The sequence below is a fragment of the Hyperolius riggenbachi genome, chromosome 7, assembly GCF_040937935.1.
Source record: "Hyperolius riggenbachi isolate aHypRig1 chromosome 7, aHypRig1.pri, whole genome shotgun sequence".
In the NCBI taxonomy this organism is placed as follows: Eukaryota; Metazoa; Chordata; class Amphibia; order Anura; family Hyperoliidae; genus Hyperolius; species Hyperolius riggenbachi.
In genome coordinates, this window is record NC_090652.1 from 63,379,691 (window position 1) to 63,398,434 (window position 18,744).

The 18,744-nt window shown below is 47.3% G+C and overlaps 1 protein-coding gene across 1 annotated transcript in view; it reads left to right on the top strand.

The window, feature by feature from the left end:
* Positions 1-15,557: 15,557 nt before the first annotated feature.
* The window catches only part of LOC137525536 (uncharacterized), a 27,790-nt gene continuing 24,603 nt past the window's right edge, over positions 15,558-18,744 (top strand). The window contains exon 1 of the mRNA XM_068246668.1: positions 15,558-15,761. Within this exon, the coding sequence (XP_068102769.1) occupies positions 15,659-15,761 (103 nt within the window). The 5' untranslated portion in view covers positions 15,558-15,658. The remainder of the gene's footprint in view (positions 15,762-18,744) is intronic.

Genomic DNA, 18,744 nt, shown 5'->3' on the forward strand with positions numbered 1-18,744 from the left:
GGTGGTATTGAGTGGGTTTTCTTAGGTGCTCCACTGCGGCCTCTACGTGAACCGTCAGGGGAAACACCTCTTCCCTTGCCCCTCCCTCTTTCACTGGATTTCTTCATTATGGTTGTACTGATCCCAGCAGTACACGCACACTGACTGGCAGTACAGTGGCAATAAGACAATACTATATAGTATGTTATACACTGGTGACGGATGGAAGTACTACTGATCCCAGCAGTACACGCTGACTGTGGCAGTACAGTGGCAATAAGACAATGCTATATAGTATATACTGGTGACGGACGGAAGTACTACTGATCCCAGCAGTACACGCTGACTGTGGCAATACAGTGGCAATAAGACAATGCTATATAGTATGCTATATACTGGTAACGGACGGAAGTACTACTGATCCCAGCAGTACACGCTGACTGTGGCAGTACAGTGGCAATAAGACAATGCTATATAGTATGCTATACACTGGTGACGGACGGAAGTACTACTGATCCCAGCAGTACACGCTGACTGTGGCAGTACAGTGGCAATAAGACAATGCTGTATAGTATGCTATATACTGGTGACGGACGGAAGTACTACTGATCCCAGCAGTACACGCTGACTGTGGCAATACAGTGGCAATAAGACAATGCTATATAGTATGCTATATACTGGTGACGGACGGAAGTACTACTGATCCCAGCAGTACACGCTGACTGTGGCAGTACAGTGGCAATAAGACAATGCTATATAGTTTGCTATACACTGGTGACGGACGGAAGTACTACTGATCCCAGCAGTACACGCTGACTGGCAGTACAGTGGCAATAGACAATGCTATATACTGGTGGCGGAAGTACTACTGATCCCAGAAGTACACGCTGACTGGCAGTACAGTGGCAAATAGACAATGCTATATACTGGTGGCGGAAGTACTACTGATCCCAGCAGTACAAGCACGCTGACTAGCACTACAGTAGAATGACTAGGAGGCTGGAAGGGCCCTGGCTAGCCTAGCTGGTGAGAGAGTCTAACCTGCCTGCCTACCCAAAGCTAAACCCAACTTCAAGTGGAGGAGAAATAACGTGGTTCGGGTATTTATTTACCTGAACCACGTGACCCGCTCGGCCAATCGCAGTGCGAGCCGCGTGTTCGAGCCCGAACCACGTGACCCGCTCGGCCAATCACAGCGCAAGCCGAACGTTCGGGGAACGTTCGGCCATGCGCTGTCAGGCCGAACATACGTTCGACCGCATGGCCGAACGCATGGTCGAACACCACGAGGTGTCCTGCGGAGCCCGAACCGAACTCGAACAGCCCAAAATCCGGGCGAACCCGAACAGTGGCGAACACTGTTCGCCCAACACTAGTCACCATGTACTCACTCCCAGTACCCACTTGGCACTCAGTATTTGTATCTAAGACCCACATACCCCCATAATCAACACCCACATGGCACAGTACCTGCACGTCACCAAGTTCCAAAGCCATTATATGCACCCAGTACCCGTCAATGGCAAGGACCCAAAGAGCACCCAGTACCCATCCTTGGTCTGAACCCATATGGGAGAGTACTCTCCCATGGCACACATCCAGACCACACATGGCACTCCCTACTCACTCATGTTCAACACTCACATGTCTCCCTGTACCAATTAACACTCACATGGCAGATGGCACCCACTATTGTTTATCACCATCTGCTACTCATTCAGCACCCAATACTGCATAGCACCCACTGCAAATAAACACCCAATACAAACTGGACCTTGGTACCCACAGCAGCTTGACACAGATTGTACTTTGGCATCTCGGCACCCACTGCAACTTAGCACAAAGTGAACCTTTGCGTCTTACCATCTACTGCATATGGGCACCCGCTGCACCTTGGCAAATACTGCAGTTTTGCATCTACTAATGCTTAGCAACCACCGCATATTGGTAACCACTTCTTCTTTGCCTGAAAAGAGGCTTGGGTGCTGATCAAGAGGGACAGAGGTCCCAGTAATGAAAGGTGAGTCTGTGCCTCCACTGTGGGCTCCACTGTGCCCACTCTAACCCACTAACAGTGGGCACCTATCACTGCTGATTTGAGGGTGGTGGCTCCAAAAGAGTTTGTTGGAAGGAGACACAAAGTCTGCTTGATACTGCTATAAAGGTATAAGTATCTGCAAGTATCTGCACCCATGCCTAAAATTGCACCCAGTACTCACACCTGCACACAGCCTCCACATGGCCCCCACTATCTGCACCAAACACCCACTTAACCCGTACCTGCACATAAAGTACCAGCACCCAGTACAGGCATGGCGCCAAGTATTCGCACCCATGTCACCTCCAGTTCCTGCACCCAGCACCCACATGACATCCAGTACATGACATCCAGATCTTACATGGCACTAAGTACTTGCAATCAACACCTGCATGACACTCGATACCCAAACATAGCCAGAACCCACATGACACTCTCTACTCACACCCAGAACCCACATGGCACCCAGCATCTGCACCCAGCACTAACATGACAACCAATACCCCCCTAGCCAGAAACGAGGAGGGGAAGATGTTGACAGGCCCTTTTTTAAATTTGAGCACCCCCCACTTAAGGACCCTCTGCACGGCCCTGGGTGTCCCCAGTATATGTAGCCAGGTGTATAGCTGTCCCCAGTATAGCCAGATCTATAGGTGTCCCCAGTATATGTAGCCAGGTGTATAGCTGCCCCAGTATATGTAGCCAGGTGTATAGCTGTCCCCAGTATAGCCAGATCTATAGGTGTCCCCAGTATATGTAGCCAGGTGTATAGCTGCCCCAGTATATGTAGCCAAGTCTATAGGTGTCCCCAGTATATGCAGCCGGGTGTCCCCAGAAGGAGGGTATGCAGTGCAGTGGAGGGGAAGTGGTGGGGACAGCGGTGGGAAGGGGGGACTTCCACCTTAAGGCTCCCCCTCCCTCATTCTCCCCTCCAGAACTAAACATTTGCGGCAGCTGGCAGCGGGCATCAGCGGGCGGGGACTTACCTCCTCCTTCCGGCGGGAGTTAAAGCTCTGCATTGCCACTAGTCTGGTGTGGTCTAGACCAGAGCAGCGGCACCCAAAACTTCTCCCGGCGCTTGGAACGAGGAGGAGCTAAGTCCCCTCCCACTGATGCCCGCTGCCAGCCACCACAAATGTTTAGTTCTGGAGGGGAGAGCAAGGGAGGGGAAGCCCCAAGGTGAGGGAAAGACGTCCCCCCTTCCCCACCGCTGTGCCCACTACTCCCCATCCACTGCCCTGCCTACCCTCCACTGTCTCCATGCTAGGGTGGTCCACTCTCTGGAAAAAGTAGGTGGATGTTGTCCACCTGCGTTCACGCCCGACTCGACCCGTACATCTCATGTCCAACTTGCCACCTAAGGTCTCTATATACCCTTAAGTAATGTATCCTAGATAAGTGGGCTGTGTGTTATACATCGTTCAATCTGCTAAAATCTCACTGCTCAGTCAGAATGAACATTTAGCTGAAAAGTATTGTTGATAGAGTTGACAAAAAGTTGATTCCTATACAAAGAGAGGTTAAAGAAAGAAAGTTAGGAAAATACATAAGAGATCAAAAAAATTCCCAGTCAGGAAATATCTTCAACTGGTCACAACCAGAGGGGCTCCCAAAGAAACCTAGAGGTAGACACCACAAACCTAAGAGAGGCTATTGGACCTCTGAGTCAGGCTCTGACTCTGAAAGTGAAGTTAAAAACCAAAGAGACCTAAACCTAAATCCCCTTTAGGAGTAAAAAAGTCCCGAGGGGCAGAAGGAGGGGAAGAAGAACAGGAATGTGCAAAGAAAGTATCTTGGAAGGGGGTTTGCCCAGAATAGACAATGAAAATTATATGTCCTACACTAATAATGATGAAATGGAAAAGATGCAAGTGATCAACCTTTCTGATGTCGAACTGTCGGAGGATGTTATTCAAGTCTTGGAAAAGGGACTGAACTTTGTGGTTACTAAAACGTTTGAGTACACCAAGTTTGAGATAGATCTATATAAAAACGTGCGGAAAATTAACATTTACCGGAACTTTGGGTAAAGTATACTAAACCATCTCAGACACCCATCGGTTCATTGGGTTTCTTTCCCAGTCTAAAACCTGAAGATGCGGCAGCTCTAATTGATTTACAGGAACTGTTTGAAGAGGGGAATATTTGAGGAGAACAATCTTCTGCGTTAATAACTGATCAAGCGAAGCAGTTTACTGCATGCAGGTCTATTACCCCTTATCCGCCTACACCAGGATCAGCCATTGACCTGTTTCAACGCCAAGTACTGAAAGAAACAAAGGCTTTACTGTATCCTCATGATAAGAGAAACCTCACTACTAGAGAGTGGAGAGCTACTGTACAAAGTGGTTAAAATCTCTCCATGGTTTGACAGTAAAGAAGACGGATAAGGGGGGCAATATTGTGGTTTTATCTACAACAAAATATTTCAGGAGGCGAAACACCAACTGGATGACTCCTCCTCCACCTATGTTAGATTAAAATCTGACCCCACCATAGTAATTAATCACAAACTTTGTTCTCTTTTACGTAGTGGAGTGCAGACTGGTTTTTTGAACCAGAAACTTGGGAACGATCTGTTCCCCGAAGCCCCAAAAACACCTGTCATCTATTTTCTCCCAAAGGTGCATAAATCCCTGGTGGATCCCCTGGGCAGGCCCATCATCTCGGGAGGGGGTCAGTCACTGAGCCTCTCTCTAGTACTTGAACCATGTCCTTGGACAGCTCCTCCTACAAATCCCATCATATCTGAAAGATACGTTACATGTGTTGCAGAAAGTGGAGGAAATGAGTTGGTGCTAAGGTGATCAGCTGGCAGCCATCGATGTGGTTAACCTGTATAACAGGATATCGCAGAGATTGGGAGTCAGTCTGATATTCGACCTCCTCATCAAAACGGGACATTGTGATCTCCTGGAAAGTGATTTTCTCTGTCGGTGTTTAAACTTTGTTCTTGAAAACAACACATTCAGATTTGGAGGTGAGTGGTATCGTCAAGTGTCAGGAACTGCGATGGGGACATCGGTAGCCCCCACGTTTGCAAATTTATTTTTGTTTAAGTGGGAAGCTATCTACATCTATGGGGAAAGAAATCCCTATAGATGTGATCTGAGGGCATGGTCCAGGTATGTGGACGATGTGTTTGTCATTTGGGGATCCACCAGGGAAAAATTTGACCAATTCTTGCAGTACTTGCAACAAAATGGCATGAATATATTATTCGCTGGAGAATGGGGAGTGGACAAAGTTTCCTTTCTTGATCTTACTTTAGAGGTGGTGGGTGATAAAATAATCACAAAGGGTTTTCGAAAGGCCATTGCAACAAATTCTGTCCTGCATAATAACAGCTATCACCCTAATCATGTTAAAAAAAATCAATTCCTTATAGCCAATTCTTACACCTAAAACGGAATAATACTAAAAAATAGGATTTTGAAGTTCAGTCTAAAAAGATGCGTAAAAGATTAATTAAGAGAGGATATGATCCCACAGCAGTGGATTTTTCACTGGACAAAGTACGTGAAAAGGACAGATCTAGTCTAATTGAAAAGCAAAGCATTAAGAGAGATGAACCTGACAAATTCACCTTTACTTTTGATTTTTCTCTGATGTCAAACATGATTAAGGAAATAATCACCCGAAACTGGCATATGCTAGAAAGTGATGATAGAATTTCCCCACGTGTTTTGGGGGGTCCATTGATTTCATTCAGGCAAGGTCCCAGAATAGGATCTATGATCACACAGAGCGAATATGTCCCCAAACGTCCAACAACATGGTTAAATTAGTTGTCGAGTAGAGGTTCATTTTCATGTGGCAATTGTCGAACCTGTGAACATATGATCAGAACTGATCATGTGCAAATGGGTGGATATACTCATCAAATTAAAGATTTTATAACGTGCAGGGCAGCATTTGTTGTCTATGTTATCTTCTGTCCCTGCTCTCTTTTCTACATAGGCAAAACTACCTGTCCAGTACGAGAAAGATTGGTGGAACAACGTCGATCAATAAAAAAAGGAGTGGGTGCATTGAGGTTAATCAACCATGTTAGAGAGGTTCATGATGCTAATGCTGATGTACTAAAAATGGTAGGCTTAGAAATGGTCAAAATCCCACGCCGTGGGGGTGACAGGGATAGCTTGCTCTCACAAAGAGAGTCGGTGCTAATTTCTAGGACTGATGCTGTAGGCCCCTCAGGTTTTAATGACCGTAATGAGCTTAGTGTATTTTTGGAAAAATATTAAGTAAATATTTAAAAAAAAATATTAAGCAAATTTTGAATAATCTTTCTAGTATGGGGAGGTCACACTGTCTCTTTCTTGTCACTCTTTTTGTCTTGTAATGGGTATACACTATCTCATCATTTGTATAAGGTTTATTCCTTTAAATGTTTGCTTAGCAATCCAAATGAACCTTTGGCAGCCTGTCTCTGATTGGCCTGGCCTGTCCCTTTACTGCCATCGACCATGCCTCTGCTCAATCCTTTTTTTTTTCCTAGCATTGCAGGTTGTTTTTCTTTTTTACCTACAGCGGGAACTTCTGTATAAATGGAGAATCACCATAGTAACGCACCACACGCCAGACGACTCTGAGCCTTGGTAGTAGGCGGAACTGTAAGTGTGCGACCCAACATGGAGCGCTCATGGACGTGGGAGGGAGGGGCGGTCCAGACAAACGGAGGATGTCTTAGTGTCTTTTTAAACGCTGAGTAGCACTAATGGTGGTGAGCTTCTCCCCGCTATGGAGTCCAGTCTATGATAAAGTGCAATCCAGCGCGAAACAATTGTCGATGACCTAACATCTCTGTGACTGCTTGCAGCCCTGGAATGGGTGATGTATTATCGAACTTGCATCTGTAACATCTAAATGTAATGCTCCTGGAATAAATTGAAGCTACTTTATACTGGTGTCCACAGAATGTTTTCCTTTTATGTGAAATTGTATTGATGGTCTCTAACCAGGGAGGCACAGTAGTGTGAAGCAACACAACCAGCAGCTTATTAGGTTTTCCAGCAGCAATATATTGTGGGAGAGGTATCTGTTTTCTTTTGTGATCAAAAACGTTTTTGTTTTTTTGTGTGTGACACTCCACAGCCCACTGACACCCAGAGCTGTGTGCACACTACTGCTGTTGCTACATTAAGTTGCAGACACAGAACCACTCCAGTGCATTATTATTTCACTATATTCTGATAGTACTATTGCATTTCTCTGTGTGAGACACTCCACAGCCCACTGACACCCAGAGCTGTGCATAATGGGATTCCTGCCCTATAGGGATTAAAACCCGACTTTGTGTCAACTCCTTAATTTTTGGTGAGACTTTTGGCATAGATCCGCCTCTGGAATAGTGTTGGGCGAACATCTAGATGTTCGGGTTCGGGCCGAACAGGCCGAACATGGCCGCGATGTTCGGGTGTTCGACCCGAACTCCGAACATAATGGAAGTCAATGGGGACCCGAACTTTTGTGCTTTGTAAAGCCTCCTTACATGCTACATACCCCAAATTTACAGGGTATGTGCACCTTGGGAGTGGGTACAAGAGGAAAAAAAAATTAGCAAAAAGAGCTTATAGTTTTTGAGAAAATTGATTGTAAAGTTTCAAAGGAAAAATTGTCTTTTAAATGCTGAAAATGTCATGTTTCTTTGCACAGGTAACATGCTTTTTACCGCCAGGCAGTCATAAATGTAATAAAGAGAAGAGGTTCCATAAACAGGGACCGGTAACGCTAACCCAGCAGCAGCAGCAGCACACGTGATGGAACAGGAGGAGGCGCAGGAGGAGAAGGCCACGCTTTTTGAGACACAACAACCCAGGCCTTGCATGAGGACAAGAAGCGTGCGGATAGCATGCTTTTTACCGCCATGCAGTCATAAATGTAATAAAGATAAGAGGTTCAATAAACAGGGACCGGTAACGCTAACCCAGCAGCAGCAGCAGCAGCACACGTGATGGAACAGGAGGAGGGGCAGGAGGAGAAGGCCACGCTTTTTGAGACACAACAACCCAGGCCTTGCATGAGGACAAGAAGCATGCGGATATAGCAGCAATGCTTTTTGCCGCCATGCAGTCATAAATGTAATATAGAGAAGAGGTTCCATAAACAGGGACCGGTAACGCTAACCCAGCAGCAGCAGCAGCACAGAGCACACGTGATGGAACAGGAGGAGGCGCAGGAGGAGAAGGCCACGCTTTGAGACACAACAACCCAGGCCTTGCATGAGGACAAGAAGCGTGCGGATAGCATGCTTTTTACTGCCATGCAGTCATAAATGTAATAAAGATAAGAGGTTCAATAAACAGGGACCGGTAACGCTAACCCAGCAGCAGCAGCAGCACAGAGCACATGTGATGGAACAGGAGGAGGCGCAGGAGGAGAAGGCTACGCTTTGAGACACAACAACCCAGGCCTTGCATGAGGACAAGAAGCGTGCGGATAGCATGCTTTTTACCGCCATGCAGTCATAAATGTAATACAGATGAGAGGTTCAATAAACAGGGACCGGTAACGCTAACCCAGCAGCAGCAGCAGCACAGAGCACACGTGATGGAACAGGAGGAGGCAGGGCCGGGCCGAGGCATAGGTTGGAGAGGCTCCAGCCTCAGGGCGCAGTGTAAGAGGGGGCGCAGAATTCATTCAGCTGTCATTCCTAATTGTGTTTGAAGCAGAAAGAAATAAGAAAAGGGGATACATGGCAGTGACTGCAAGCCAGATAACTACATATTAAGGTGTTGGGGAGGTTGTGGGCCCTGTGGCGCCTCTTAGTCTAATAGCAATTAGTGTGTGACGGCTGGGGTGGCAGGGATGGAGGGGCGCACTTTGGTGTCTCAGCCTTGGGTGCTGGAGGACCTTGTCCCGGCTCTGGGAGGAGGCGCAGGAGGAGAAGGCCACGCTTTTTGAGACGCAACCCAGGCCTTGCATGAGGACAAAAAGCATGCGGATATAGCAATGCTTTTTGCCGCCATGCAGTCATAAATGTAATACAGATGAGAGGTTCAATAAACAGAGACTGGAAACGCTAACCCAGCAGCAGCACACATAATGGAACAGGAGGAGGCGCAGGAGGAGAAGGCCACGCTTTTTGAGACGCAACCCAGGCCTTGCATGAGGACAAAAAGCGTGCGGATATAGCAATGCTTTTTGCCGCCATGCAGTCATAAGTGTAATACAGATGAGAGGTTCCATAAACAGGGACCGGCAACGCTAACCCAGCAGCAGCAGCACACGTGATGGAACAGGAGCAGGCGCAGGAGGAGAAGGCCATGCTTTTTGAGACACAACAACCCAGGCCTTGCATGAGGACAAAAAGCGTGTGGATATAGCAGCAATGCTTTTTGCCGCCATGCAGTCATAAATGTAATACAGATGAGAGGTTCAATAAACAGGGACCGGAAACGCTAAACCATCCCAGATGTTCATTGGTCATGTTACTTGGTTGGGGTCCTGGAGTGTTGCGTAGTCGTTTCCAATCCAGGATTGATTCATTTTAATTTGAGTCAGACGGTCTGCATTTTCTGTGGAGAGGCGGATACGCCGATCTGTGACGATGCCTCCGGCAGCACTGAAACAGCGTTCCGACATAACGCTGGCTGCCGGGCAAGCCAGCACCTCTATTGCGTACATTGCCAGTTCGTGCCAGGTGTCTAGCTTCGATACCCAATAGTTGAAGGGTGCAGATGGATTGTTAGACACAGCTACGCCATCTGACATGTAGTCCTTGACCATCTTCTCCAGGCGATCGGTGTTGGAGGTGGATCTGCACGCTTGCTGTTCTGTGGGCTGCTGCTGCATGGGTGTCAGAAAATTTTCCCACTCCAAGGACACTGCCGATACCATTCCCTTTTGGGCACTAGCTGCGGCTTGTGTTGTTTGCTGCCCTCCTGGTCGTCCTGGGTTTGCGGAAGTCAGTCTGTCGGCGTACAACTGGCTAGAGGAGGGGGAGGATGTCAATCTCCTCTCTAAAGTCTCCACAAGGGCCTGCTGGTATTCTTCCATTTTGACCTGTCTGACTCTTTCTTCAAGCAGTTTTGGAACATTGTGTTTGTACCGTGGATCCAGAAGGGTATATAAACCCAGTAATTGGTGTTGTCCCGAATGCGCACAATGCGTGGGTCGCGTTCAATGCAGTTTAGCATGAATTGAGCCATGTGTGCCAGAGTCCTACCAGAATCCTCATCATCCTCTTGTGAGCGTTGTGATAGTTGTTGTGATGCATCATAGTCGTCACCTTCTTCCTGGTCTGCTTCTGCTGACCATTCGCGCTGAATTGTGGAAGTCCAACGTGCACCGCTCTGGCCCTCGTCAGTGGTGGCAGGAAATTCCTGCTCCAACTACAGCTGTTCCTCCTCCTCTTCTTCATCATGTGTCAGCTTAGCCAACCTTAAAGCGCGAATGAGATTACTCCCATTATCACACACAACCATGGCCGGTTTCAGGTCCAGCGGTGCCAGCCACAAATCCATCTGTTCCTTTATTCCCCTCCAAATTTCCTCCCCTGTGTGCTGCTTATCCCCAAGGCAGATCAGCTTCAGCAACGCTTGCTGACGCATGCCAACAGCTGTGCTGCACTGCTTCCACAATCCTACTGCTGCTGGTGCTGGGTTAGCGTTTCCGGATGAGGTACAGCTTTGAGATGCGTTGGAGGAGAAGGAGTCAGAGAGGTAGGTGCTGCTGTTATCCAGTGGGAGGGACGGCGGTGCAGGTGTTTGCGGCGTGTGCACTGGGCAACACCCGCGCCGTAGCAGGTAAGGATTCGCTGCCAAGCTCCACAAGGTTCACCCAGTGCGCGGTAAGGGAGATGTATCGACCCTGGCCGAACACATTCGTCCAGGTGTCAGTGGTGAGGTGAACCTTGCAGGCAACGGCATTCTTCAAGCTTCGGGTTATTTTGCTGACCACGTGCTCATGCAACTCAGGCACTGCAGAGCGCGCAAAGTGGTAGCGGCTGGGAACCACGTAACCTGGGATGGCCACTGACGTCATGCCCTTGAAGCTGTTTGTCTCCACCACTCGATATGGCAGCATTTCGCAGGCCAGAAGCTTGGCTATGCTGGCTCTTACTGCCACGGCCCGGGGGTCATTTGCTGGCAATTTCCTCTTGCGCTCAAACATCTCCGAGACAGACAACTGAACAGTAGGGCTGCACAACGAAGGGCTGTTGGTTGTTGTGTTTGATGAACACTGGGAGACCTCAAGAGCACTACTCCGGAAAGTGACAGTGTCAGCGTCATCTGATTTTTTGGAATGTTTTGAACCACGCAATGGCTGGGCTACTGCTGCTGCTGAGGCGGGTCTGGTGGTGAGTCTGGTGAACCCAAGGGAGGCAGTGTTGCTGGTGGTACCCTGTCCTGCCGCGTTTGCCCACAGAGTGGGATGTTTGGATAGCATGTGGCGGCTCATGCTGGTGGTGGAGAGGTTGTTAATACTTTTCCCCCTGCTCAGGCGGGTCTTGCACACCTTGCAAATCGCCATGGTAACATCCTCAGTGCAGTCTTCAAAGAAAGCCCAGACTTTGGAGCACCTGCCTTGCTGGCGATTTCTGTTTGCGCCTCTTTTGCCTCTCACTTGAACTTCCACGCTTGTGGTGCCTGAAATTGCGCGCCGCCTACCTTGTGGCACAAGGCGAACTCGTGCAGCAGTGGGTTCTTCAACAGACTCATCTGTGCTGCTGCTACGACGGCGATGTTCTCGTTCACAAACAAAATCTGGGTCTATGTCCACATTGTCCATACCCTCCTCTTCCATCTCCTCAAACTCGTCATATGTCATTGTGGGGGGCCGCCGCCGTGGAGTACAGCTCCCCAGCACAACCGTCAGGGGAAACACCTCTTCCCTTGCCCCTCCCTCTTTCACCGGATTTCTTCCTCATTTCACTTATCCTTACAGTACACGCTGACTGGCAGCAGTACAGTGGCAGTACAGAAATGCTATACAGTGGTGGGTGAGCGGTGTACCACTATTGCCAGCAGCGACACAGAGCACAATGCTATACAGTGGTGGGTGAGCGGTGTACTACTGTTCCCAGCAGACAAAGAGTGGCAGTAAACACAATGCTATATAGTGTGGCTGAGCCGTGTACACAGAGTGGCAGTAAACACAATGATATAAAGTCTGCTATATAGTCACCCCGAACGGGGTGATGTTCTGCAGCACCCGAACAGTGGCGAACACTGTTCGCCCAACACTACTGGGAACACAGATTTTAGTACCTAAACACACGATACAACATGTTTTCCGGGGTCGGACTCTGAGGCACATACAGATGGTCCCGATCATCATCCTCATCATACAACTCTTCTCCTGAGTCTGACCCACCCACCACCTCTGCCACCCCAACATCCCCAGACACAGTCACAGACCCCTCATCGTCCTCAACATTAACTTGGGATGCTGGCCTGAGCCCGACCTCCTCCTCCACATCAGGCCCCATCATCTCCTCAATGGCAGCCCTCATTAATCGCTCTGGCGCCGGACCGATGGACACAACGTTCTCCTCCGGGGAGGGCTGCTGCTGACCACTGGCTGCTGGGGTGGATGTTATAGCTTGCGTGGGGCGTTGGCTGTTGCTGTTGTTGGGAGTGCTGCTCACAGCGGAGGTCTCTGAGGAACTCATGGTGAGCTCATATAGTGGTTGACGGTGAGTGGAGTATTACTGATCCCAGCAATATACACACTGACTGGCAGAGTACGCAATGCTATATAGTCTGGCTGAGCCATGTACACAGAGTGGCAGTGAACAATGCTATATAGTCTGGCTGAGCGGTGTACACAGAGTGGCAGTACACACAATGCTATATAGTCTGGCTGAGCCATGTACACAGAGTGGCAGTAAACAATGGTATATAGTCTGGCTGAGCGGTGTACACAGAGTGTCAGTAAACAATTGTATATAGTCTGGCTGAGCGGTGTACACAGAGTGGCAGTAAACACAATGCTATATATAGCGTGGCTGAGCGAGGTGCACAGTGGCAGTACACACAATGCTATATAGTCAGGCTAAGCCGTGTACACAGAGTGTCAGAAAACACAATGCTATATATAGCGTGGCTGAGCGAGGTGCACAGTGGCAGTACACACAATGCTATATAGTCAGGCTGAGCCGTGTACACAGAGTGTCAGTAAACAATGGTATATAGTCTGGCTGAGCGGTGTACACAGAGTGTCAGTAAACAATGGTATATAGTCTGGCTGAGCGGTGTACACAGAGTGGCAGTAAACACAATGCTATATATAGCGTGGCTGAGCGAGGTGCACAGTGGCAGTACACACAATGCTATATAGTCAGGCTAAGCCGTGTACACAGAGTGGCAGTAAACACAATGCTATATATAGCGTGGCTGAGCGAGGTGCACAGTGGCAGTACACACAATGCTATATAGTCAGGCTGAGCCGTGTACACAGAGTGTCAGTAAACAATGGTATATAGTCTGGCTGAGCCGTGTACACAGAGTGTCAGTAAACAATGGTATATAGTCTGGCTGAGCGGTGTACACAGAGTGGCAGTAAACACAATGCTATATATAGCGTGGCTGAGCGAGGTGCACAGTGGCAGTACACACAATGCTATATAGTCAGGCTGAGCCGTGTACACAGAGTGTCAGTAAACAATGGTATATAGTCTGGCTGAGCGGTGTACACAGAGTGTCAGTAAACAATGGTATATAGTCTGGCTGAGCGGTGTACACAGAGTGGCAGTAAACACAATGCTATATATAGCGTGGCTGAGCGAGGTGCACAGTGGCAGTACACACAATGCTATATAGTCAGGCCAAGCCGTGTACACAGAGTGTCAGAAAACACAATGCTATATATAGCGTGGCTGAGCGAGGTGCACAGTGGCAGTACACACAATGCTATATAGTCAGGCTAAGCCGTGTACACAGAGTGTCAGAAAACACAATGCTATATATAGCGTGGCTGAGCGAGGTGCACAGTGGCAGTACACACAATGCTATATAGCCAGGCTAAGCCGTGTACACAGAGTGTCAGAAAACACAATGCTATATATAGCGTGGCTGAGCGAGGTACACAGTGGCAGTAAACAATGCTATATATATAGTGTGGCTGAGCGAGCGGTGTACTACTGTTCCCAGCAGCGACACACAATGACTGGGGGGGACCCTGGCTAGCGTGGCTGGAGAGCGAACTACCCTGCCTGCCTACCCAAAGCTAAACCCACAGAGAAATGGCAGAGATATGACGTGGTTCGGGTATTTATTTACCCGAACCACGTGACCGTTCGGCCAATCAGAGCGCGTTCGAGCCCGAACCACGTGACCCGTTCGGCCAATCACAGCGCTAGTCGAACGTTCGGGGAACGTTCGGCCATGCGCTCTTAGTTCGGCCATGTGGCCGAACGGTTTGGCCGAGCACCGTCAGGTGTTCGGCCGAACTCGAACATCACCCTAACAGGGTGATGTTCTGCAGAACCCGAACAGTGGCGAACACTGTTCGCCCAACACTACTCTGGAATGCCACAGTCTAGGTGTTATACCCCATTGAAACAACTTTTCCATCACTTCTGTGGCCAGAAACACAGTCTTTATAGGTTTTAAAGTTCACCTGCCCATTAAAGTCTATGGCGGTTCGCTGGGTTTGTATGTTTGCAAACATTTGAGGAAGGTTGCCGTTCATGAACGGAAAATTCTATGTTTTTGACATCTCTACACATAACTGTGAGGTGCCTGATCCAAGAACATCATTTTGTTCAGGTGATTAAAGAAACACATTGCCCTCCCAGGATAACAGTTAGCAACCAAATGAATAGGCAGGCCCCAGCTTTTTTTTACTGTGCTGTCCCCCTAGAAATACAATGTTGATTGAACGTGAAACACAATCAGAAAACAGATTAATTGTGTTTCTTCACGGTTCATCCGTGACACCATTGATGTCATTGCAATTCAAATTCAGCAACCCAAATAATAGCTGCCTGTTCAATCGAATGGATGGGGAATCAAACACAGTTATTAGATCAACACTAATCATACCATTTTTGACTAAACTCATTGCCAATAAATATATATATATATATATATATATATATATATATATATATATATATATATATATATATATATTTCTGATCAGTTACTTCTCTTCTTGGCAAATAGCAATATTCAGGTTTAGAAATGGCTCTCCTATGTGAATTCACTAACAATAGAGAATGAGGATGTGCTGTTTGAAAAGTTGTTGTTGCCCTGTAAAACATTAAACTTGTTTACAACCTGAACTTTCATCTCCAGGAAATCACTGAAGGCATAACAGCTCAGAAAGAAGTATTACATTCTTTTGTTATCATTTCTTGGGGAGTTATAAGGAAGACTTTACCTGTATATCCAACATGTCCTTCACAGTAAATACGTGTCATCTGTAAACTTGTAACAAAGACCACTTCTGGGATAGGCAGTACTATTTCAGACCGTCATGGCAGAAGTTGATCCCAGAGAGTTCATCAGAACCTTTACCTTTAATAGATGCAAACTGGGTAACCAGGGCTTCAAGAGGCTTCTGCTACAATTATTTGGCTATGCGGGACATGGCAAGTCATCATTTATTAATACTTGTAAGGTTGTCTGGGAAAACACACTCTACAGGAACCACACTAACGCAAAAGCTTCATATGGAGGTGCTACTACTATGAGACTGACCTACCCGCTCACAGATAACATCATCCTGGTGGACAATCGGGGATGTGCCGCAATGCACAGCCATGAGACTGGAGAGATCTTTGCCCAGCTAGGTGAGTGTGATTATCATATGCACAGAAAGTCTTCCTGTTTGTATGTCATCTGTTTGTATGTGGTCTATGCTTTTATCTAGAGTATTACAGTTTAGTGTACATGTTTGTTTGCATTTAAGTTTTGTTTGAACAATGATTCATTTGTGTATGAATAGCGTTTATTCCTCAATAAATTTAAAACAAACCTGTCCTGGCCGAGGAACAAAAAGTTAGATACTTACCTAGGTAGAGGGAAGCCTCTGGATAGTCAAGAGACTTCCTGTATCCTCCTCGAAATCATCTGGGCTGGGACCCTCTGACAATTTTCAGCTTTGTCTTACTGTGCAGGCACATTCCTACTCGTGCTGGCACATTATAGCCATGGTTGTACAGGATGGGGAGTGCGACCACAAGCTTGTAGGGTATGTTCAGAAGATCCAAGCATGGTAATGTCTGAGTTGAGGAGGACATGGAAAGCGTAGACTATCCAGGGGTTTGACTCAACCTAGGTAAGTAGCTAACTTTTTGTTCCTCCTGCCAGATCAGGTTCACTTTAAAAAAAATCAGTATAAAACTTTAAACACAAGATAATAGGATATTTTGAGTCTTCATTACTAAGCCTGATAATTTAAATTATTAATGGGTTGTATAATTCTTGTGACTGTGTGTCCAGTTTTCCTTATTCTTACAAATATCTGCATCTAATCCACCCCCTTTGCATTGCACCGGAATACCAAAACCTCAATTCAGATGACCCTGCAGCAGAGTGTGTTAACACGTTTTAAAGCTGTCCTGCTGATCATCTGCCTCTAAAACTTTAGCCATGGACCCTTAAGTATTGACTTCTCTGATAGTCAAGTGATTCCCTTTCCTTGCTTTCTAAACTTCCCTGGTGGTCTAGTGCCCACCGCCACCCCCACACACCACCACCAACGTCACCAAAACACACACACACACACACACACACACACACACACACACACACACACACACACACACACACACACACACACACACACACACACACACACACACACACACACACACACACACACACACACACACACACACACACACACACACACACACACACACACACACACACACACACACACACACACACACACACACATATATACACACGCACATGCACACGCACACACACACGCACACACACACATATACACACACATATACACACACATATACTCGCACACACACACACACACACACACACACACACACACACATACAAACTCATGCACACACATATATACACACACACACACACACACACACACACATATACACACATATACACACACACACACACACACATATACACGCACGCATCCATCTGAAAATGGCGCCTGAGAATAATGGCGCACAGTGTTGCCGCTAATCCGTTTGCCGCTTATCGCTATTTAACGTTAAAGCCTTATTGTTATTTAGCGTTAAAGCCTTATCGTTATTTAGCGTTAACACACAGAACCCTCTCTGTACCTATCCCTAACCCCTAACCCCCCCCCCCGGTGGTGCCTAAACCTAACCACCCCCCCGGGAGGTTCCTAACCCTAACCACCCCCCTGGTGGTGTATATTGTACTGTAACTATACCTAACCCTACTCTCACACAGAACCCTCCCTGTACCTAACCCTAACCACCCCCTTGGTGGTGCCTAACCCTAAGACCCCCCTGGTGGTGCCTAACCCTAAGACCCCCCCCCCCCCCCCAGTGGTGCCTAACCCTAACCTTGACAGTGTTACATTAAATCCATTCACCGTTTTGCAGTTAAATAACGTCTGCAGTTTGGCTTATGTAGGGCGCTATTGATAAATAACGTTAATGTGTGCTACTATTGATAAATAACGTTAGTGTGTGCCGTTTTTCTTCTTCCTTCCCTGTGCGCCATTATTATGCAGTACTAACGATAAATAGTGATAAGCGTATCTTTTTAATGCAGCGCCATTTTTATGCATAGGCGCTGTGCGCCATTATTCACTGCTCCCCCCCACACACAAACACATGCACACGCACACACACACACACACACGCACACGCACACGCACACGCACACACACACGCACACACACACGCACACACACACACATATATACACACATATACAAACACATGCACACACACACATTAATACACACGCACACACACACACACACACACACACATATATACACACACACACACACACGCACACACACACATATATAATAGAGTAAGTGCCTCAACCTTCAAGCAAGAAGAAGAAGTAACGCCCTGCCCCCAGGGCCGGTCCAAGCAAGAAGAAGGGGCTGGTCCAAGCAAGAAGAAGAAGTAGTGTCATATCAAACCAAGGGCAAAGAGGGATAATTTGCATATTCAGTAGCAGTGCATTGTGGGTAACCATAAATGTTCACTTATAGCGGAATTATTGCAGATTTGCTTCTGCCTTAAGAAGGAAAATTACACCAAGCTTTGCTTTTTTTGGTAGGAGGGATTTTTGGTCTATTTTATCCCCCCGTACATTCTTAGTAGTTTTGGTCACCCTGAGCTGCTTGGTTACTCTGTTGTACTGGTCCAAGCCCAAGCTCATACAGCCATATTAATCCCTGCTGTGTACTGATGAGGACTGAAGGTCTGAAGTAGGCTGTCACATGTGGGATTGATATGCCTGTGTAAAACTTAAAGTTATAAGCTTGCTTGGCTTACTAAGGGTGATGAAGAATAATTTGCATATTTAGTAGCGGTGCTTTGTGGGTAATCACAAATATTCACTTATAGCTGAATTATTGCAGATTTTCTTCTGTTTTAAAGGACTTCCGAGGCCAAAATCTGCCCTCAAAATGTAAAAAAAGTTAACTACCTGCATGACTTTTTAAGGTGCGGAAATCGCCGTCCGTGCCCTCTGTGCCGCTCTGCCTCGTCCCCTCTGCTCAATAGCCCCCCGAAAGACTGCGACCCCACGGTCCGGGTTGGTATCTGCAGCCTGCATAAAGATGGCCGCCAG